The 19,915-nt window shown below is 53.6% G+C and overlaps 8 protein-coding genes across 8 annotated transcripts; 4 read left to right on the top strand and 4 right to left on the bottom strand.

Annotated features, from left to right (window-relative positions):
• Positions 1-698: 698 nt before the first annotated feature.
• Z517_06201 (uncharacterized protein) lies at positions 699-1,738 on the bottom strand (the record flags this gene model as incomplete). Its single annotated transcript, XM_013427943.1, has 2 exons — positions 699-1,545; positions 1,650-1,738. 2 exons carry the CDS (start codon positions 1,736-1,738, stop codon positions 699-701), a joined length of 936 nt encoding a protein of 311 aa, XP_013283397.1.
• Positions 1,739-2,405: 667 nt separating this feature from the next.
• On the bottom strand, positions 2,406-6,167 carry Z517_06200 (uncharacterized protein; the record flags this gene model as incomplete). The annotated part of the gene is made up of 1 exon (XM_013427942.1): positions 2,406-6,167. The coding sequence occupies one exon, from the start codon at positions 6,165-6,167 to the stop codon at positions 2,406-2,408; it is 3,762 nt and encodes a 1,253-aa protein (XP_013283396.1).
• A 1,208-nt stretch (positions 6,168-7,375) lies between these two features.
• Z517_06199 (uncharacterized protein) lies at positions 7,376-8,737 on the top strand (the record flags this gene model as incomplete). Its single annotated transcript, XM_013427941.1, has 1 exon — positions 7,376-8,737. The coding sequence occupies one exon, from the start codon at positions 7,376-7,378 to the stop codon at positions 8,735-8,737; it is 1,362 nt and encodes a 453-aa protein (XP_013283395.1).
• Positions 8,738-8,953: 216 nt separating this feature from the next.
• Positions 8,954-10,633, bottom strand: Z517_06198 (uncharacterized protein; the record flags this gene model as incomplete). The annotated part of the gene is made up of 1 exon (XM_013427940.1): positions 8,954-10,633. One exon carries the CDS (start codon positions 10,631-10,633, stop codon positions 8,954-8,956), a length of 1,680 nt encoding a protein of 559 aa, XP_013283394.1.
• Positions 10,634-11,567: 934 nt separating this feature from the next.
• Positions 11,568-13,254, top strand: Z517_06197 (dihydropyrimidinase; the record flags this gene model as incomplete). The annotated part of the gene is made up of 3 exons (XM_013427939.1): positions 11,568-11,627; positions 11,680-11,994; positions 12,049-13,254. The coding sequence occupies 3 exons, from the start codon at positions 11,568-11,570 to the stop codon at positions 13,252-13,254; spliced, it is 1,581 nt and encodes a 526-aa protein (XP_013283393.1).
• Positions 13,255-13,981: 727 nt separating this feature from the next.
• Z517_06196 (uncharacterized protein) lies at positions 13,982-15,299 on the top strand (the record flags this gene model as incomplete). The annotated part of the gene is made up of 2 exons (XM_013427938.1): positions 13,982-15,040; positions 15,141-15,299. The coding sequence occupies 2 exons, from the start codon at positions 13,982-13,984 to the stop codon at positions 15,297-15,299; spliced, it is 1,218 nt and encodes a 405-aa protein (XP_013283392.1).
• Positions 15,300-16,534: 1,235 nt separating this feature from the next.
• Z517_06195 (uncharacterized protein) lies at positions 16,535-17,585 on the top strand (the record flags this gene model as incomplete). Its single annotated transcript, XM_013427937.1, has 2 exons — positions 16,535-16,631; positions 16,714-17,585. The coding sequence occupies 2 exons, from the start codon at positions 16,535-16,537 to the stop codon at positions 17,583-17,585; spliced, it is 969 nt and encodes a 322-aa protein (XP_013283391.1).
• Positions 17,586-18,211: 626 nt separating this feature from the next.
• Positions 18,212-19,648, bottom strand: Z517_06194 (uncharacterized protein; the record flags this gene model as incomplete). Its single annotated transcript, XM_013427936.1, has 1 exon — positions 18,212-19,648. The coding sequence occupies one exon, from the start codon at positions 19,646-19,648 to the stop codon at positions 18,212-18,214; it is 1,437 nt and encodes a 478-aa protein (XP_013283390.1).
• Positions 19,649-19,915: the final 267 nt, after the last annotated feature.

Genomic DNA, 19,915 nt, shown 5'->3' with positions numbered 1-19,915 from the left:
GGACAGCCGAAGGCTTAGGAAGGAGGAGTTTGACTTGTTATTCCTGCTGGGCTGCGCATTAGGTATCCTTGAGAACTATCCCTCCTCTGATGAAGGCAGGTGGTGGTATGTGACAACAAAGACTTTGATCGCTTGTCAGATCTGAAATGCTTGGTTTGCGGAGTTCGGGGTGGTTGTAAGTCGGATTTTATTCCGCTTGCCTGTGTGTCGAGAGTGAGAGAGAGTTACGCGAGCGACGCGAGATTTGTTCGTGGGTGGCCAAGGCTGCGTGATGCCAATCGCAATCAGGCTTTGCTTCGCTCGCCTCCTCACCTTCGTTCTCTTCTTTCTCGCGCCGCGGTTTCATGGTCCAATAGTTGTCAAACACCTTGCTTGGGATACACGTACGTATGGCCCGTGATTGTTGTGGTCTTCTGGTCTCTTGGTTCGGTCATCCAAGGACGTGGCTGGCCTCTGCCATGACTCTAATTCGACAGTTGATTTTTGACATGACATTGTGTTCTTCTTTCAGATCTAGGCTGCTTCCATGTGTTGCATGCCTGCCTTGAGAAAATCATTCTTTCACCTATGGAGCCCTTCATCCCTGACTGCACTCGCTTCCGAGAACAGTTCGCCCTTCAAGTGCGTATAATACTCGAGCAAACTTCCAGCCATACCCTCTTGCCACTGGTCCCTGCACAACATCTGCTACTGACCTTTTAGAAATCCCCACCACCGTCAAAGTCTCCACCGCCGCCATCAGCTCCGTCCTGGTAGCCTTCCTGATAGGCATCCTGCTGGCCATCGTTAAAGGCATCAGCTAACAATGCACCACCAAGCAGACCACCTCCGAGACCCAGAGCCGCTGCTCCTCCGGCACCGAGACCACCAGACCTTCTAGGTGGAGCTTGCGCGTATCCTGGATAACCGCCATACCCCGGACCAGGGCCGTAGCCAGGACCAGGTGGTCCGTAGCCCCCATAGCCCTGCGGTGGCCCATACCCGCCGTATCCGGCACCGGGAGGAGGACCATACCCTGGACCGGGTGAGTAGCCTGGGTTATAACCTACTGGCTGGGGAGGGTATCCAGAGCCGGGACGTGGCTGTTGCGGATAGGGTGAGGGGCTGCTGCTGCTGCTGCTCGACTTTCCCAGCAACTTGCCAAAGAAACCCTTGGATTTGCCGGCGCTCTCTGGTCGCGGAGGCAGCTGGTTCGAAGGCGAGGTCGGAGCGCCGGGGTAATTGCCTTGGATGCCAGGAGGATTGGGGCCACCGGAACCGCTGGAGTTATAGTATGTGTCGGCGGCGCCGCGGGTGTTCTCTTCACTTTGAAGACGTCGAGCCAACTCTTCGTCCGTTTCGCGCGAGCCCGTGGCCGGACTGCTCGTGTTGTTGTATGGATTGTTCGACTCTAGCGGGCGCTTTGCGTCGGACACTTGGGGGGCATCCCGACCGGCGGAGTAGGATGGTGGAGGCGCCCCAGGCGGAGCGTCATCGTTTGCAGGCACGGCCGGCGCAGTAGGTTTCTCCCACGTCGATTGTTTGGTGTGGAGATTGACGTAGAACCTGAGGCCAACCGAGCGGTGTCAGCGGAGCTTCGTCATGGGGGAAAACATAGGATAAACGATTAAGACGAGCAGTAGATTACTCGGTGTCACAAGGCTTCATACCATTCTTTGTATTGATCGTTGAAAACAGCCTTCCACCCTTCCGGCACCTTCGGAGGAGGCGGTCCAGTGGGCGGAGCGAAATCCGTCATCGGGAGAAGAGACGATGTCGGCGCAACAAAAGATACGGAGATGGGAGAAAAAGGAGGAAAGTAGGAAGGTACCAGATGGAGTGAAATATAGATGGAGGTTGTTCGATAATGAGCGGCAAATGGAAGACGCGGATGAGGGAATCTCGATGAGGGGCGCAGGTTGGTTGGTGGGCGAACGATGGCGGGGGGATGATGTTCGTGAATGAGGCGCAGTCAGTCACCTACGAACCAAGCAACATTCGCCGAGATTGTAACAAGATTCTCGTGACAAATCACGTCTTGATCCTGAGCCGTTAAGAGGTCCAAGAACGTGGCAAGAAGAGCCATCTACTCGTACTAAGTGTAGTGGGTGGTGTCTGCAGCGTCGAACCACTGGAACTGAACTCGATGTCCCGCTGCCTAATAGGTAGGTGGTCTTCATTTTGTAGATACATGACGGCGTTTCCAATCCGCCCAGATGACGCAGGGTGTCAATGTCCCATTATACAAGGGGCTCACGTATGGCGACAACCCGTTCCTAATGTCACCCGCAAAGCCAACAGACATGGTGAGCCCAGTTGATATCCCGTTCTTCCCCGGTTCTTCTAATCGAACCGATAAATTCCTTTGCTTCCAGCGCCCTCACTATACCACTTTTTCATGTCGAATACTAGCATCAATCATCACTTCATCTGGCTGTTATGAGCCGCTTAGCTTCCTGCTCGGCGACGCCCAACACCGTAACCAAGTACTCGACGCTCGCCTTTTCCGCCATCCTCCTGCGTACCTCGGTGAATTTCTCAAAGCAATCCTCCTTGACTTTGGTGCGCTTTAGCGCATCGATTGTCTTCACCGTGAGTTGAAAGACACCACTGACAGGCCGATGATCGCTCGTTCGCACCTCATGGCGGCGATATTCCAGCTGCTCTATCCGTCCTGGACCACGATAGAGGAGTCGATCACACCATGCTGGCGCGCGCTTCTTCTCCGAGGTGTCATAGTCATCTGTTCCCACGTCGTATTTGTATGTGGGTGCAAAAGTGATAGGTAACTCGACGAACTGGGCCAAACGGAACCCTGAGACACGCCGACGCGAAAGCATAATCTGGTCCTTTTTCAGAAGTGTATCCAGTTCGTTGCGCTTGATCATGTTGATGACAGCGTCTCGCGGGATAGCATCTATGCGGTAATTCAAGTCACCGTTCAGAATGCATATTTCATGGTCAAGGATTTGTGTTCCGTCACCGCCTCCAATATAAATCGAACTGCGCACCTCAGGGTCACGTTCTGCATCCAGAGCTTCGGCTTCTAAGATGGCTGCGACGTCGTTGTTCCGATGTGACGTGTGAGTCTGGCCAGCTGCAAGGTGGCAATTGATGAAGCATACAGAGCTGTCGTCCAATATGAAACGGGTCACGAGTGCTCCTTTGTTACCATAGCGGCCTTTCAACCCGAGTTTAACACTCGCAGCTTGGAGGTTTCGGATGTTTGGCCGCTCGCTTTGCCTGACAAACACGCACTGGAATAGCCCGATCAAGCTGGAGAGGTGAAGTTCCGAGTATTCATAGTGTCTGCTGGTGGACCGGCTAATGACTTTGCTGAGATAGTCTCGCCACTCGCGATAAACACGACTCTGGTGTTGTTCCGTCTTGACGGTATCCTTCTTCTTGCCGAATCCAAAAATGCTCTTTGCAGTCACAGCACGATCCTCCAGATCAACTACTTCTTGAAACCCAAATACCAGGATCTCCGGTGGATCGTGTGCGTGGATTGCTTCCATAATGAAATCGTCGCGGAGATTGGAAGGCGTCGACGCACCGACATTCCAGGTGACAACGGCGGCTCGGACGTCTCGAAATTTGCAATATTCGCTACTGCGGCGCTGCATCTCCATTTCGATCCAATCGTCTTCGAGGGCAGCGTCCCAAAGCCTTACAAAATTGTCATGTCCGATCGTGACAACTTGCAATTGTTGAAGGGTCCAAACACTGCTTGGATCGAAGAGGAGTTGAGTAACGGGTCCGTCGTGCGCTTTCCAATCCTTCTGGGTCTTCCAGGGCGAGCTGGAAGTGTCATAGACATAGACCATTCCTGTTTTAAATGCAGCCCATAATTGGCCTCCCACAAAAGCCAGGCTGTTAATTTTGTAGTCGCTGGCTTTGACGTTGGCGATAGTAGAATAGTCCTTGGTCGAGTATATCGACACTCGCCCGTCAATGTGACCGAAATATGCTCTTCCTCTATCTTCGTTCGAGTATGTTCCGCAGGTGACGTCCCCGTTCCCATGTTGCGACAATGGTGATGTCAAGGCAGCAAATGAGCTTTCATTTCCTGGTTTGTATATTCGTATTTCCTTCCCTGAAGCATACCAGAGTTTGCCATCAATTGCCAGGGAGAACGTATGTCCCCGTGGAACTTTGTGGGAAATATGGCTGTATTTGAGATTGGGGACGCCTGTCTCATCGGCCTTCCACACAAAAAGTTTCCCATCGTCATCGATTGTCCACAAGTCCCTTCGGTTCCGGAGTATGCGCACAATCTCTCGACGATTGTGTGACGAATTGGTTGTCATCACGGTATGTGTCGCAACATCGACCTCCATCAACTCGCCAGTATTCAAACCTAGCCATAGTCTTGTTCCCTCGTTTGCGAGATCTCCTGCAGGCTTGAAGGCCACAGCCGTCACCTTGACTGTTTCGCCGTGGTTAATGCTCATGATCTGCTCTCCTGAAGACATATCAAATACACGAGTCACGTAGCCAGCCGTACACAAATATTGTCCGCAAACTTCAGCAAGCCGGGAGTCCGACTTCGTGCCTATCTCCCAAAAACTGCTTTTACTGAACGGAGGCCGCCGATTGGTATGAGTAGCATCCGGGTACTCGGATCGAGAGGTGGTAGGCTCTTCAAGCGGCTCCTCTGCTTCATCGGAGTCTTCGGCATTCATGTTTGCTAAGGGACGCCTCGAGAAATCCCCAGCAAACGTCTGAGACCTCTGTGTTGACGTTGGCTGATGGAGCACGCGCTCATCGACACTAGTACGCTTCGGTGGCGGAGGGAAATGTAAGTCGACAGGTAAAGTGGGTGCACGTGACAGTTGCTGGGCAGACGGAGGCTTTTTGGAACGGTCTGGTGTCGCCACATGGCTTGGTGGCTGTAGAGGCCGTGACGTATTCTTCGACTCATTGGATGGACGCGGAGGAGGTTCAATGTTCCTTCGAGGAGGTAGACTAGGGTGTGGTTCTTCTTCCGCTATCTTTTCCACTGACGAAGGCTGGGCACTAGAAAAGCCAAGCAGACGAGCATCACGTATGGTGTTCGTCCGTGGAGGCTGTGCGGGAGCGACCTGTGATGGAGGTGGAGGTGTGTGTCGCATGGTCTCTGAAACGTGGCGCTGTGCTGCTTTACCATTTGATAGGCCCAGCTCACGAGGGTCTCTAGTAGGCTTCTCGGAGACGGTATTTGCTCTTGACGGTAGGGTTGCTCCGTGACTTGGTGGTCGTGGCTCAGGTGCTGTAAAGCCCAAAGTCCTAGGGTCCTTTCTCTCGGGCACGGACGACGTGGTTGAGAATCCAAACATTCGAGCATCCTTTGGGCGCACAGAATTTGCCTCAGAAGAAGGAACTTGAGACTGGGCCACTTTGGCCGGAACTGTTGCAGGGGCCAAGGGTTTGGTCGATGATGGGACCGATATGTCTGGACTTTGCGCTGGAGAGTTTTCATCACTGCTCGGCGGCGTGCTGAACGGTGATACTCGTGCTTCGAATGAAGGTCTTCGAACCTCTGGGTGCAGCACATTACCTGCTGGGACAGACATCACAGATGGCTTGGCAGGAATCTTGGGCTTGTCCGCTCGATTGACCGGAGGAGGACCGGCTTTCGGTTTTTCGTCGTGCGATTCAGTACCAGAGTGTGCAGGATCCAGCGTCTTCGCCGTGTCCGAGCGATCTGCACTAGGCCCTCGAGGTGCCGGGGTTGAAGAGCGACTCGAGTGTTGGGATATGAGTTCGCGCACCTTTCCAAAAGGAGTATTGTCCACCCGCTCAGGAGATCTGGAAGAGCTTCGCTCAAAGAACGTGCGCGGAGGTGACTGCGGAGAGTCTATCTTCACAGACGGAGTCAGCTGTGGGGAGGACTGCAGGAGCATGGACATGGGCCGCCGGTGGCCATATTTGGGGGGTGATTCGGTGCCCTTGACGGGAGTTTGTGGTCCTGCGTAGTTGGTATGCCCTCCTCCTGCACTTGCCCATGGCGATGTCGGCCGAGATAGATCGAAGGAGGCTCTCTGAGGTGGCAGTGGACTGGGCCTGTCGATCGGTTTCAATGCTTGCGGAGATGCAGGGATGCTGCCACGGTTGTCAGGCTGCGGGAGGTTGACTTTAAGACCCTCGAAGTGAGATCTCAGGGAAGAGACAGGTTTTATTGAAGCAGCATCTGTTCCTTGCTCCATATTCTCTGCTGTGGTTATCGCTGAAAGTTCATTCTCTGAAGTTCGAATGCGCGGGTGGATGAGTGGTGATCACGGCTTGTGCTCGTATTCCGCTGTCACCCAGGCGGTGACATTCTGAGAACTCCACCAACTGAGACTCAGGCAAGCATCGCCTCTAGCGTCGATTTCGGCGAGATGAACTGTGAAAGGAGGCTGAGCTCGAGGAAATCGAAGCCTGGACAGGCAGAAGGGGGGCTAAGACAGTAAGACGCCTGTGGGATGCGGATTGAAAGGGCTGGCTGAATGTGAGTTGCTCAATCTAGCAGGAATTCTATTGCGATGCACTGTTGGCGTACTAGATGATCGATGGGCTGTCGATAAGATAGATGTGAATAGCGAAAGAAATATTTTGCCAACGATGAGGATGTCGCGTCAGAATGAGAGTGACTACTGCTGGGTAGGTATTTCGTCGCAGGTGTTGATTTCTTGGATCTCGGATGTTGATGTCTACGTAGGCCTGTCACTGACCCGCATCAGCCCAAGCCACTGACAGTTCGCCCCATGGCCGCCCTGAAAACGCGGGTTTGTCGCTGCCGAGCCTTGTACCTGCACCATCTGCCCCTCCAACCCCTGCAGGATCACTCCTAACAAGCATCACGTGCCTCCCTAAGAAACAGCCTGCGGTCGCCGAGTCCAATGTCAAACTCTTCCTGGTAAACAAATGAACACCCAACACGAACACTTCATTATGGATGGCAGCACCCCACTCTCCGAGCCCGCCATCGCGACTCTTCCACAGCCTGAAACATTCAAGTTGACTTTCACTGAGAAGATCCTCGGGTCGGGAAGTGGATGCCCCGAACGAAAGAATTCGATATGGCTGGCTTGAAAGGATAGATCTCGAGCAAATCCTCACAACTCTACAATCATTATCCGCAGTTCCAGATCGCTTGCAGCGGAAACATCCTCCGACAAATTATTATCTCATAGACCTCCCAGTCGGGTGACCACAGCCGGGGGTCGAGCACCCATGAGCTGGTGGCGTGTCTGAGTACGTGATGTCATGATGAAAACATCAACGGTGAACGAGTCCCCCAATTCGGCTTGTAATGAGGGAACTCATAGAACCAAAGCAATTGCGCATTTCTAGACCTCTCCCTGTCCCTTACCACAGTTCCTGGCCCTCAGAAGTATTTGACTAGCACAGATAACCTTCGCACATCCTCACCATGGCACTTTCCCAAGCAGCAGCCGTTGTTGAAAAGATCATCGGCCATACAGGCGATGCTACTACTGAACAGAACCTCACCAATCCTTCGAGAGATGTGGAAAAATATGCGGACCCTTCTGGTGAAAAGATGAAAGCACTTGTGTGGAATGGAAAGAACAGCGTAAAAGTCGTCGAGACTTTCAAACCTGCAAAAATTGAAGACACGGACGTTATTGTCAAAGTCACAGGGTCGACGGTCTGTGGTTCGGATCTGCATCTCTACCACGGTGTGGTGGTTGAGCTTCAGAAGGGCGATATTCTCGGCCACGAGTTCTGTGGCGTGGTGGACAGCGTGGGCCCGAAGATCAGCAAAGTGAAGCCGGGCGACCGCGTGGTGTGCAGCTTTCAGATCGCATGCGGCAGCTGCATGTACTGCAAACGGAAATTGAGCAGCCAATGCGAGAAGACCAATGACAACAAGATCGAAAACATCATGTATGGCGGTCGCACGGCGGGCATGCTGGGCTACTCACATTTCACCGGTGGTTATGCTGGTGGGCAAGCAGAATACGTCCGTGTTGCTTACGGCGATACCAACCTTTTGAAGCTGCCTGACAACGTGCCTGATGAAAAAGGCCTCTACCTCTCGGATGTGTTGAGCACGTCATGGAATGCCGTCGTCGACACGGGAGTCAAGGAAGGTGATGTGGTCGCTATCTGGGGCGCAGGTCCCATCGGCCAGATGTGTGCAGCCATGTCGTTCATGTGCGGTGCTAAACGTGTGATCATCATCGATGGCGGTGAGGCATCATGGCGCCTCGACTTTGTCAAATCCAAGCTCCCCAAGGTTGAGACAATCAACTTTACCGACCTTCCCAAGGGCGAAAACATTGTTTCAACGTTGAAGAAGATGGAACACCAGGGTCCCGATGTCGCCATTGAATGTGTGGCGGGCGAGTATGCCAAGGGCTGGGCGCATTACTTCGAGCTGCTCCTTGGTGCTGAGACAGACACTTCGGAAATCGTCAACGAGATGATCATGAGCGTCAAGAACTTTGGCCGCTGCGGTATCACAGGCGTGTATGTTGGTTACACGAATCACTTCAATATCGGGTCGCTCATGGAACGTGGTATTCGGCTGATCGGCAACGGCCAAGCCCCCGTGCACTTGTACTGGGAAGATCTCCTCAAGAAGATACAAGATGGTAGCTTGGATGTCTTGCAGATGGTCAGCCATCGTGTGTTATTGGAAGAGTTGGAGGAAGTGTACAAGCGGTACGATGCGCGTGAGAAGGGTCTCCAGAAAGTCTACGTGCAGACCAGGTTCAGTGCACCGCCGAGTGAAGGATCCCCTCAATTGACCAAATATGGGACAGCATAATGGGGAGGCAAGTATTACGGGATCACTGCTGGCAGATTGGAGCACATGTCATTGATCGAGACCTGTAATGTCACCCAAATGTGCAACACCGGCGTGATTATTAAGTGCCAGCCAAGCTTAACAACGACGGGCTTGGCAAACTTGGTCTTTCTCTAGAAATGCGTCTACAGCGTCTTGATTGTCTTCATACATGCGTGGTCAACCTCCTCCCACAATTCATCCTACTGTTTGTATTGCCGCCGGAGTTACATGCGTCTCGGAAACGATCTTTTCACTCTTCTCAATGTCCCGGTCGGTATACTCTGTCGGTGTCCTGCTCTCACTTGCTACCTCCAACCCGTCGAGGAGATACAACTTGCCGTAGTCCTCCTCACCGTCATCCGGTCTGACTGGTACGGGCGAGAGGGTCGTGCAAATGAAATACACCAAGCCGGAGAAGACGACCACGAGGACGTAATTCCACGAGTACATATTGAGAATGCCTCGATTGTGAACCGGTACACCCATTGAGAATAGCATCCCTGGGAAGAGCGGAGCGATGGCCACAAACCAAGCGACGAATGCCCGCCAATTGCACCCATACTTATACCAATAGATACCCCGGGGTTTGAAGAGATGCGAAATGTTGATCCCGTATCCGCGACGGACCCAGAAGTAATCCATCATGATTACTCCTGTTGTCGCACCGAGGAACAACGTATATGCACCCAAGAATGCCAAGAAGGTGGTCGCCTTTGCTTGAATCTCCCATGGACAGATGGCGAACGATATCACCGCACAGATGAACTGTCCGCGGCGAATGTTGATGTACTTGGGGAACAATCCCGTCAAGTCGTTGGCCAGAGGGACCGAGTTACCCGTGACGTTGGTCATGATGTTGAAGAAGATGAAGCAGGCACCCGCAAAGAACTTCCCAGCCCGATTATCGAAGTTGTTGATCACCACCAAAGGATTCCATTGCACCTCGCCGTATACGACGGACGAGGCCACCGCCATGGTGCAGCCGAGGAATTCGGTCAAGGTCACCAGCACAGGCAAGGCGAATAGCTGAGTAGCCCATGCCGCTCTGTCGTTCTTTGAGTGCCGCGATATGTCCATGATGTTGACAGCGAAAGTAGCGTTACCAGAAATTGCTGCGTTGACGCATATACCGAAAAGATAGCCCACGCTCCATCCGTCTAGGGGCTTGCTCGGTGCTCTCCAAACTTCAGGCCAACCGCGCGCAGCAGTCACTGACCATGTGAACAGGGCCACCCAGAAAAGAGGCACCAGAACACTCTTGACAATGAACAGGTATCGCAGTGTCTTGATCGGCAGGTACAGGAACGGCAACGATATCAACCAGAAGATGGAGAAGCACAAAATTTGTTGCGCCGTCACGTTGGCCGAGGCTGGAATTGCGTTGACTTCCCAGTGAGCGAAAGACGGCCAGATGGCTGTAGTGCAGGCTTGGACAGCTTGACCAGCGAGACTGACTTGGATGCCGTAGTAGATGATACAGGGCACCCCTCTCACGACCATGGCCCATTTGGACCCTAACATACCGAACGACGCTCTGACTGTGCCAGGAAAGTTTGTTCCCAGCTTGCTACCTAGATATCCGGACGCAGCGCAGGGAATGGAGACGATAATGTTCCCAATCAAGCACGCCACCACACAGAGCCCTGGGTTCAATCCGAGAGAGAAGGCTGAGCTTGATACTTCCAGTTGTGCTGCGTTGAAACCTTCGGCTATCCAAAACAGTCCCATTTGGTACCACTCATACGTTCGATCTTTTCGTTTGATCGGGTCCATGTCCTCGTTGGTGTATTTGATCGCATCAGGGTCATCTGCCCCAAAGGAGCCAGGATGCGGTTTGAGCACTACATGCTCGTCCCAAAAATGTTTGAACCCCATGGCTGGGTTGTTTGTGCAATAGAGCTCTTGTCAAGGAATGATGTGCTGAGCCAGTCTTCCCTCCAAAACCACGTTCGGACTTGGGCCGATCGTCGGATTGCCTCCTTATATAGGGTCTACACAAAGCATTCTACGGACCCGGGCAACTTATCTTTCTCCAACCAGCAAGACAAGGGCCTAGACGGACGACTTCTGGTGGACCTTATCGAAGGCGGTTGATAACAACCGCTCAAGACCGTCGTTCACTCGGGCGCATATCTGGCATAAAACGGGGTCCCAGAACTAAATTCTCACAGATCAAAGCCTTTCACCTGATCCAAACTCGCAAGTCGGCACTTAGCAAGGCTGGGCAAGCATGTCCCTTGCCCCTGGCCCGCCTGGCCAAGTATACCATCTGGAGTCCCACGTGCGAAACAAAGTTCCACCTTGGAGTCGTTTGGAGTCCATGGGAGTCGGATGGTCAAGTCCGCGATAACTGTGAGAATCCAATAACAGCAAATTATCGGTCAACAGAGCATCAATTCCTCTGTCTAACACCGAAAAGTGATCACGGAGGAACGCGCAGCGCTAGCGGAGAATGGCCGATCAAGTTCCCGGCAACGTCCAGAATCAGATATGAGCCTGTATATTGACCAATCGCCATCAAGCTTATCAGGTATCTGCTATATACTTTCGGGTTTCGAATTGCACATTGATTCACGAAGTTCCTAACGGGATTTATCGGCAATTCCGACAGTCAGGACAAGTCCCGAAGGTGGAAGTCGTACAATGGGTCGTGCGAGAAACAAAAATGGACTTGTCGGTTTCTCACCACCATTGGTGCGGGCTCTGGGTGCTTCGTGTTGCCAAAAGTTCTTCAATTTTCAAGTCACCAGCTACGGCATCATCAAGAGACAAGCAAACAGTCAACTTTCGGCCTTGACATACCCTACCAATGGGTAGCTATGCACCTCCGGCCCTGGAGTGCGACCTCCTGGTCACAAATGGAGTCATTGTAGGTCGACAAGTATCTTGAAGATCAAGTCGTTGCTCACAGTTAGTCACAGGTCTCTTCAAGTGACTTGATCTATCCGCCAGCATCTGATATTGCCGTGAAGAATGGAAAAATTGTTTGCATTGGTGCTCTTCAAGGGCTTTTCACGGCAGCGCGAGTTATCGACGCTGATGGTGCATATGTAACCCCGGGTGGTGTCGATACTCATGTCCACCTGGATCAGCACATCAACGGCGCTTTGGGCGATAACTTCGAAAATGGAACCAGGAGTGCTATTGCTGGTGGCACCACCACAGTTGTGGCGTTCGCTTTCCAGAAGAAGACGGACGAAAGTGTACTTCCTGTAGTGGAGGCGTACCACAAGAAGGTGAGTCTCAAGTGCCCTTTGATTTGTACAGCTTTCTGACCTGAGCTCGAAAAGGCAGCAGGGCTCTCCTACTGTGACTATAGTTTCCACATGATTTTAACAAACCCAACTAAATCTATCGTCGAGGAAGAGCTTCCCACTCTGGTGGAACAGGGCATAACTTCGGTGAAGCTCTACATGACTTATGATCCCCTGAAGCTCCGCGACCGTCAAATTCTGGACATCATGCTCGCCACCCGGGCTTTAGGCATGACGACGATGATGCATGCCGAGAATGCGGACATGATTGAGATGATTATCGAACAGCTCTATGAGCAGAAGAAGGGCGATCCGTACTACCACGCTATCGCACGGCCCAAAGTCGCCGAAGACGAAGCGACGTATCGTGCCATCTCGCTTGCACGGTTAATGGACACACCGATCCTGCTGGTGCACATCTCGTCCGCGATCGCCGCACGACATATCCGCGAGGCGCAGACGAAACTCCTGCCCATACACGCCGAGACTTGTCCGCAGTATCTGTACCTGCTCAAGGATCGCCTACGAGGCGAAAACTTCGAAGGCGCGAAATACGTGTGCAGCCCGCCACTGAGGGACAGCGACGATGATCTCAATGCTTTGTGGGAGGGGATCGCTAACGGGACATTTACAACCGTCTCCTCGGACCATTGCCCGTTCTCGTTCCAACACCCACTGGGTAAGCAGATGGGGCTGAAGGACGGGGTTTCTAGATTCACAGACATCCCCAATGGTCTTCCTGGCGTAGAGACGCGGTGCCCGCTGGTCTTCAAGGGCGTACAGGACGGTCGGATCAGCATTCAAAAGTACGTAGAAGTTACCTCGACCAATCCTGCACGACTGTACGGCTTGAACACCAAGGGCACACTGGCTGCTGGATACGATGCCGACATCACCATTTGGTACAACGACAGCAAACCCGGCTCTACATTCCAGCCGTTTGACCTGACCAACGAAATGCTACACCATACGTGCGACTACACACCATTTGAGGGCGTGCGGTTCGGGAACTGGCCAAGGTACACGATTGTGAGAGGCCAGGTGGTCTGGGCCAGGGACGAGGGTGGCGTCGTCGGCGAGAAAAGCCTCGGGACGTTTGTAAAGAGGGTCAAGAACAGCCTCAGACAGCCGAGAGGTAAATTCGAGAATGAGTGGATTCCGCAGTACAAGGGGAGGATCCCTGCGACTGCTGCAGCGGGCACAAGCACCAAAAAAGTGGTATTGACGGAGACCAGCTCCTAGAGTATAACAATTAGGGAACTCGTACCTCGGACCATAAATAGATCTTGTATTAACTGATCTGGCAGTGCGACCATCAGGCCACGAGGCTCTCATGAGATGTCTTTCACCCTCAGTATGGTCAGATCAAGCGCGCGGCCGGACTTGTTAGGCTCTCACGGGTGGAACATTGTCAGAAAGTCGATATTAATAGTTGTCGGTTTCTATTCTGGAGGTCTGGTCCGGATCCTGTTCTGAAGGAAGGGCATCTTTACAGCCCGATCCGAGCGTCGTGGGTTTGAGCACTGCCACGGGTATCACTTTATAAAAGCAGCAGGGAGTCACATCGCATGTAGAGGGAGAAATTTTCGAGAGCGCCACGGCTGTCCAGCCTTTTCGGTTCGGTGTCTATACTCTGTCCTCCTGTAGCGCTGTAATAAGAGGATGGATAGGGCTTATATGTCCTACATAGATGTGAGTGAAGGGCGATTGGGCAACTGAGCGATGAGTGTTTCCACTCTTATGACCTAAGCAGGTGGCAGATGTAGGGTAAATACTCATTAACGCCACTCTTCCATCCATAATAGGTTAGTAGATAGTAAATTAGCAGCCACTAACCATCGCCTCACCTACTACATCAGAACTCGTATGTGGGAAAAATTCCAATCCACCTCCGACACACCTGATACCTCTTGGGCAGACATTCTTCTTCAGATCAGACATTCCCAGACATAACAACTGGTAAGCGAAGATGGCAGAAGAAACTTCGGAAGGAGACGTCCTCCTCGCCAGGCGCATCATCTCCGCTGCAGCTCGACACGACGTGGCTGCCCTGGAGGTCCTGCTCAAAGACGGGTCGGCGAATGTGCAGGATGCCTCTGCACCTGTAGCGTCGTCCCCGCTCCACGCTGCGATTGCGGCATGCGGAAACGCTGAGGATGGGAAAGAGGCGGATGCAAACGCGATTAGGACAGTGGAGTTGCTTCTGGAGAACGGTGCCATCTGGAACGATTTGAACGGTGAGGACGAGACACCAGGGTGCATTGCGCTTCGGCTTGGGCAGAGGAAGATCTACGACATGATGGTGGATGCTGGTGTGCGGGCTGAACTTCTCTTCTCCAAGCTTGAGAGCCTTGGATTGGACGTGGACGAGGACGAGGATGAGGACGAAAATGATGTTGGCGACGATAACGAGGAGACAGGTGACACAATTCCAGCATCGAAGAGGCGGAAACTTTCTGATGGACAAGGCCACGGAGTCGAGCAGGCGACCGAAGAGAAACCGCTTGATGACGTCTCGCTCGATAACCGAGCATACTTGAAGAGCCAACTCCGGTACAAGCCCGGCATATTGTTGGACGAGAGTGACAACGCGGTGATGATGGACTGGGAGACTCAGATCATGCAGCGCCACGCCGAGACCCTGATCCCCAAGCCCGGCCTCAAGGTGATGAACGTGGGCCACGGCATGGGCATCGTCGACACAGCCATCCAGACACACAGCCCGTCCGAACATCACATTGTCGAGGCACATCCTCAAGTGCTCCAGCGGCTACGCGACCAGGGCTGGTACGACAAGCCCAACGTCATCATCCACGAGGGGAGGTGGCAGGACGTGCTACCAGAACTGCTCGAGAAGGGCACCGTACAACTCGATGCGATCTACTACGATACCTTTGCCGAGGACTACAAGGCCCTGAAGGAGTTCTTTTCCGAGTACGTCGTCCAGCTGCTGAGCCCGACGGGGAAATTCGGATGGTACAACGGACTGGGAGCGGACCGCCAGATCTGCTACGATGTGTATACCAAGGTATGTTATGACTTGCGGGCATTTCCTTGCACTTTCGAGCCGGAGGCGTATTGAGAAGGAGCAATCTACAGCAGAACAGACTAACTAATGAATGTGGTAGGTTGCGGAAATCGACCTTCGTCAGGCCGGATTTGACACCGCGTGGGAAGATATCGCCGTGCCTGCAGGTCTCCATGGCAGCAAGCAATGGGAGGGCACTAGACGGCCGTACTGGACGATCGATGTCTATCGATTACCGGTGAATACGTTTACGAAATGAACGATATGGATAGATACATTGAGGATGGATGTGGACCAAAAATGAGAGAGAAGCATTGATAGAGTCAGGCTCGCAGTGACGACCATGGAAGCAGAGATGCAGCAATTTCCGTCTCTGCCATAGGTCCATTTGTCTCGACGCAGTGTGGGCTATAGTCTACGGAGACAAACGACCAGTTATTGTTGAGAAATCATACCAAAAATAATATTTTTTTTCTATCAAGTAGACCTGCCCGCTCTTGCTCGAGTGCAGTAGCAAACCTCCCATTACCTAACCTGTACCATAATTAGGCGGACAAGGATTGGTTTATAGGAAGATTGTTTATATTTTTCCGTTACCGATAAAAGTACAATTTCTTATCGATAAGGATTGACGTCATCAGTATGGTGGAGTACTCAGACTGCGGGTTTCACGTCCACTGATTGAATTGCCATGCATGTGAAGACCACATATACCCCAAAGCCGTCATTGGCACCTTCCTCCAAGCAGGCTCGATACCCATTGTGCATCTAGACGCTTGGAGATTGAGGACAATCCAAAGCCTAGTGGAAGTGACAGAAAGCTCGTGGGTCTAGGGTTCACAATTAGCCCCCAGTTCTACCGCCGAGCACGCAATTCCCATTTCAAATTGACCGGCACCCACGCGATCGAGGGGCTTTTCCCCCTTCCCATCCTCGACCACAAACAGAGACGAACCGGCCTCCGGGAGGGGTAACATCGCGGTCGGATTAGACCATGGAGCCTCAGGGACCGACTTGGCACCGAGTTCTATTTGACAAATTGTGGGTTATAACTAATCAACCGCCTGCGAAGAGGGGGGAGCGATAAGCTTAGCCATGATGCTGGTGGGTGGGCGGTGGGTGCTGTTGTCCAACTGACTAAGCCTGTGCATGAACCTGAGCGAGTTAGGAATACGACGCGCCCAATGCTCGTCCAATGGCTGCGCAACGGCGCAGCTGAGAATGGTAATACTGCTGTCCTCACTGGTCCGTCGCGTCATGCCTGCTGACTGATGTTGGCTGGGTATTTGGCATGCTGGGCTGGGCTGGATCCTGGTTTGGATTTCTCCAGGGAGAAAAAACACTCAGAGGATGGTTATATAAACATGGGAGAATGGTGGGAGGGAATCGAGGGACAAGAGAGCCGACGGAGAAGAAGAACTTGCCTGTCTTTACGCACCAAGAGTCCTCCTGAATTTCCAACAGATTCAACTACAGTACTAGTCAATTCTCAACATGCCTCTCTCTACCAACGACAAGACCAACGAAACCGCTGCAACCCTGGTCAAGACGCTACAAGGAGCGTTTCACACACCACCGGGCTTCAGACCAGGTATGTATTCATTCCATTTCCTGTATCCACATACAGTACAGCAGAATTGGTCTGTGTCGGGGCTAACCACACACCTCATCAGCCCACGCTCGAGGCATTCTCCTCAATGGCACATTCACACCTACTTCAGAGGCCGGCTCTCTGAGCGTGGCCCATCACTTCAACGCCAGTTCCACACCCATCATCGTCCGGTTCTCAAACTCGACAGGGATTCCTCAGATCCCCGATAATGCGGGCGACGCGAACCCGCGCGGCATCGCCGTCCGTTTCGTCCTGCCAGAGAAGGACGGGCGCCGTCAACACACCGACATCATTGCGCACTCGACACCCTTCTTCCCCGTGCGCACGGGCGAGGATTTCCTCGAATTTCTCCAGGCCGTCGGTGCGTCTGCGGCTCCGGACGCCCCCAAACCGTCACCCATCGAAGTGTATCTGAGCAAGACGCCCTCGGCGGCGACGTTCGTGCTCGCGCCGAAACCCACGCCGGCGAGCTTCGCGACGGAGAAGTACTTCGGGCTCAACGCGTTCAAGCTCGTCGCGGCCGACGGCACGGGCACGTTTGTGCGGTACCGCATCACGCCGGACGCCGGGGAGTCGCACCTGACCAAGGAGGAGGCCGAGGGCAAGGACCCCGCGTTCCTGCACAACGAGATCCAGACGCGCATCATCGACGGCGGCGCCTCCTTTACGCTGTGGGGCCAGGTCGGCGAGGACGGCGACCCGACGAACGACGTGACCCTCCAGTGGCCCGAGGAGCGCCGCCTGGTCAAGCTGGGCACCATCAAGGTCGAGTCCGTGGCCGACGACAACGACGAGAAACAGCGCACAACCATCTTCGACCCCGTCCCTCGCATCGACGGCGTCCAGCCCAGCGACGACCCCCTCCTCGACATGCGCGCCAGCATCTATCTCATCTCGGGCCGTGAGAGGAGAGCAGCGGGTCCTCACCACTAGGCATAGACCGGACCGGACGCGGATAGACCTACATAGGTACCCAGTTCAATGGCACGAGATGACGGGGCTGTAACCTGGACCGGCGGTGTCGGCCACTGGAGCCCTAGCCCAACCCTAATCCCTGCATGTCTATGATCTATGACCTACATACATAGCATACATACGTACCTTGTACTAATCAAGTAGTTAGTAACCTACATGTCTACATGCCTACCTAATTACCTAGCAATTAAGCAAGCAAGCATATCCAACACCAGAACAAGAAGTCCATTATTCCACCGCCACCACCCTTTCCTTACTTACCTACTCGTGTATTCGTGCCATGTGGTGTACGTGTCGCAGTGTGTCTAGACAAATCCAGACAATCTGTTCTGTAAACGATACGCAAGTATAGAGACGCGGACAAGTGACCAAGTGACCAAGTCAGATCTTGACTCAAGAAAGAATCATTTTTCTCAGTTCAACAGCACTTCTCTGCCTGCCTTTGATCGAATATTGCATTCCTTCATTCAGTTATCCAACAAGACGTACATGCATGCATATCCTGGATATCCATCCATTTCACACCCGAAAAAAAAGTCCCTGCAAGCAAGCACTGTGTGGCATATTACCTCTGTAAAAAAAATTTATAGCCAATTCTGACCTCGTGTTCTCCGGCCCTCTTTCTCTCCCTTGTACATGCCCTTCTTACTGGTCGGAATACCCATGCCAATCAAGCTGTTCATCATCATGACGCCGGCCTCGACACTGTCAATGACGTTGACGGTCCGGCGCCCGTCTTCGTCCCTGACTGCGTCCTTGGCCGCACGCACCATGTCCGTCATCCCCGCACAGCCTAGTAGGATGGTGTCGGCGCCCTTCATGACCAACGCGCGGGCACAATGCGCGACGCGTTTGGCAACCTCCTCTCTTGGGCGGGACTCGAGCTCGAGAACGCCGAGGTGGGTGGCTTCGCTCCCGACGTAGAAATGTGTGAGTCCGTAAGCCGCGATGTCATCGTCCTGCTTGATCTTGGACCGCTGCGCAGTGGCGACGATGCCGAAGCGCCCACCGAGCATGCGGGCCACATAGACACTCGCCTCCATGATGCCGATGATGGGCACGTCGTAAGACTCGCGCAGGGCGTCGATGAGCGGGTGCTTGCTGAAGCAGGCGACAATCATACCGTCGTAGTTCTGTACAGTCTCGCCGTTCGACGCAGCGTGTTTGGCGAGGTCTCGCAGCACGGCTTCCGTCGACATGATTCCGTCTGTCGTCGACTCGATGGCCGTCGGTGCCGGGTAGGGGGCGGTGTAACCAGTCACTTCGACTCCCTGGGGAATGACGGGTCGCAAGGACTGGAGCATGGCCTCGGTCATGGCGCGTGTCGAGTTTGGGTTGATCAATAACACCTGATGTGGGCGGCTGCGTGGAGGGGAGGTGACGGGTGGCGAGAAGGGAGATTTAGCACTGGTGGGGCGGGTGCTAGGACCACTCCCTCCGCTACCTGTGGGCATCGAGGGCATGGGCCCGCCCATTGAGCCGGGGCCACTTGAAGCGGCGGAGCGGGAGACTGGGCGGGATGACGAACCGGCGTGGCCACTGTGCTGGGCAAAGAGCGGCTGGACGGATTGCTGGGGAGGGGAGGTTGGCATGGGTGGCGCGACGGCGATTGGGTAGTTCTGACCGATGGTGCTGCTTCGAGAGCGTGAGCCCCCCGGCCCATCGGCGAAGGGATTGCCAGCAGGGTTGTATTGGTCATTCGTGGGAGACTGGGGTGGAAAGTACTGGCTGGGGAAACGGGCACTGGTGTAGCTATTCATGTTGACCGACGACGACGCCATGGCCTGTGCTTGTTGGGGGGGAGGCGGTGATTGAGATCCAAAATTGCCAGAGCCGGCTGATGGGACACGCTGATAGGAGGACATGGCGGGATCGGTCTCAAGTTGTTCGTAGCTGGAGAGAAGAGCCTGCTGCGGTTGGGGAGAGCCAGATCTCGAGCCGCCAGGCCGCAAGGAGACAGGATGTCCTTCTTGCTGAGGTTGAAGGATGGTGGGAGGCGATTGTTGTTGTAAATCGGCCATGGCTTTCTTTTTTTTTGTCTTTTTCCTTGGTCCCTTTTCCCCCCTTCCTTGGTATGTACCCAAAGCAGCAAGATTCGACCTCCGGGCCTGTTAAGCGAGGTTTTGCCTGGTGCTGGCAATTATTGTGGTGCTGTAGTGGCCTTCGTTACCGCCCTCGCGTCGTGAGAGTGGGTTTTGAGCTTTGGCTTTGGCTGTGGACTAGGACCAAGCCTGTTTTATCCTCCGGCACGCCAGTTAGAAGCCAATAATGACGTGCTTGACTCGAAT

This window comes from Fonsecaea pedrosoi (assembly GCF_000835455.1).
Source record: "Fonsecaea pedrosoi CBS 271.37 unplaced genomic scaffold supercont1.4, whole genome shotgun sequence".
Classification (NCBI taxonomy): Eukaryota; Fungi; Ascomycota; class Eurotiomycetes; order Chaetothyriales; family Herpotrichiellaceae; genus Fonsecaea; species Fonsecaea pedrosoi.
This window is presented reverse-complemented; position numbering and strand designations above follow the sequence as displayed.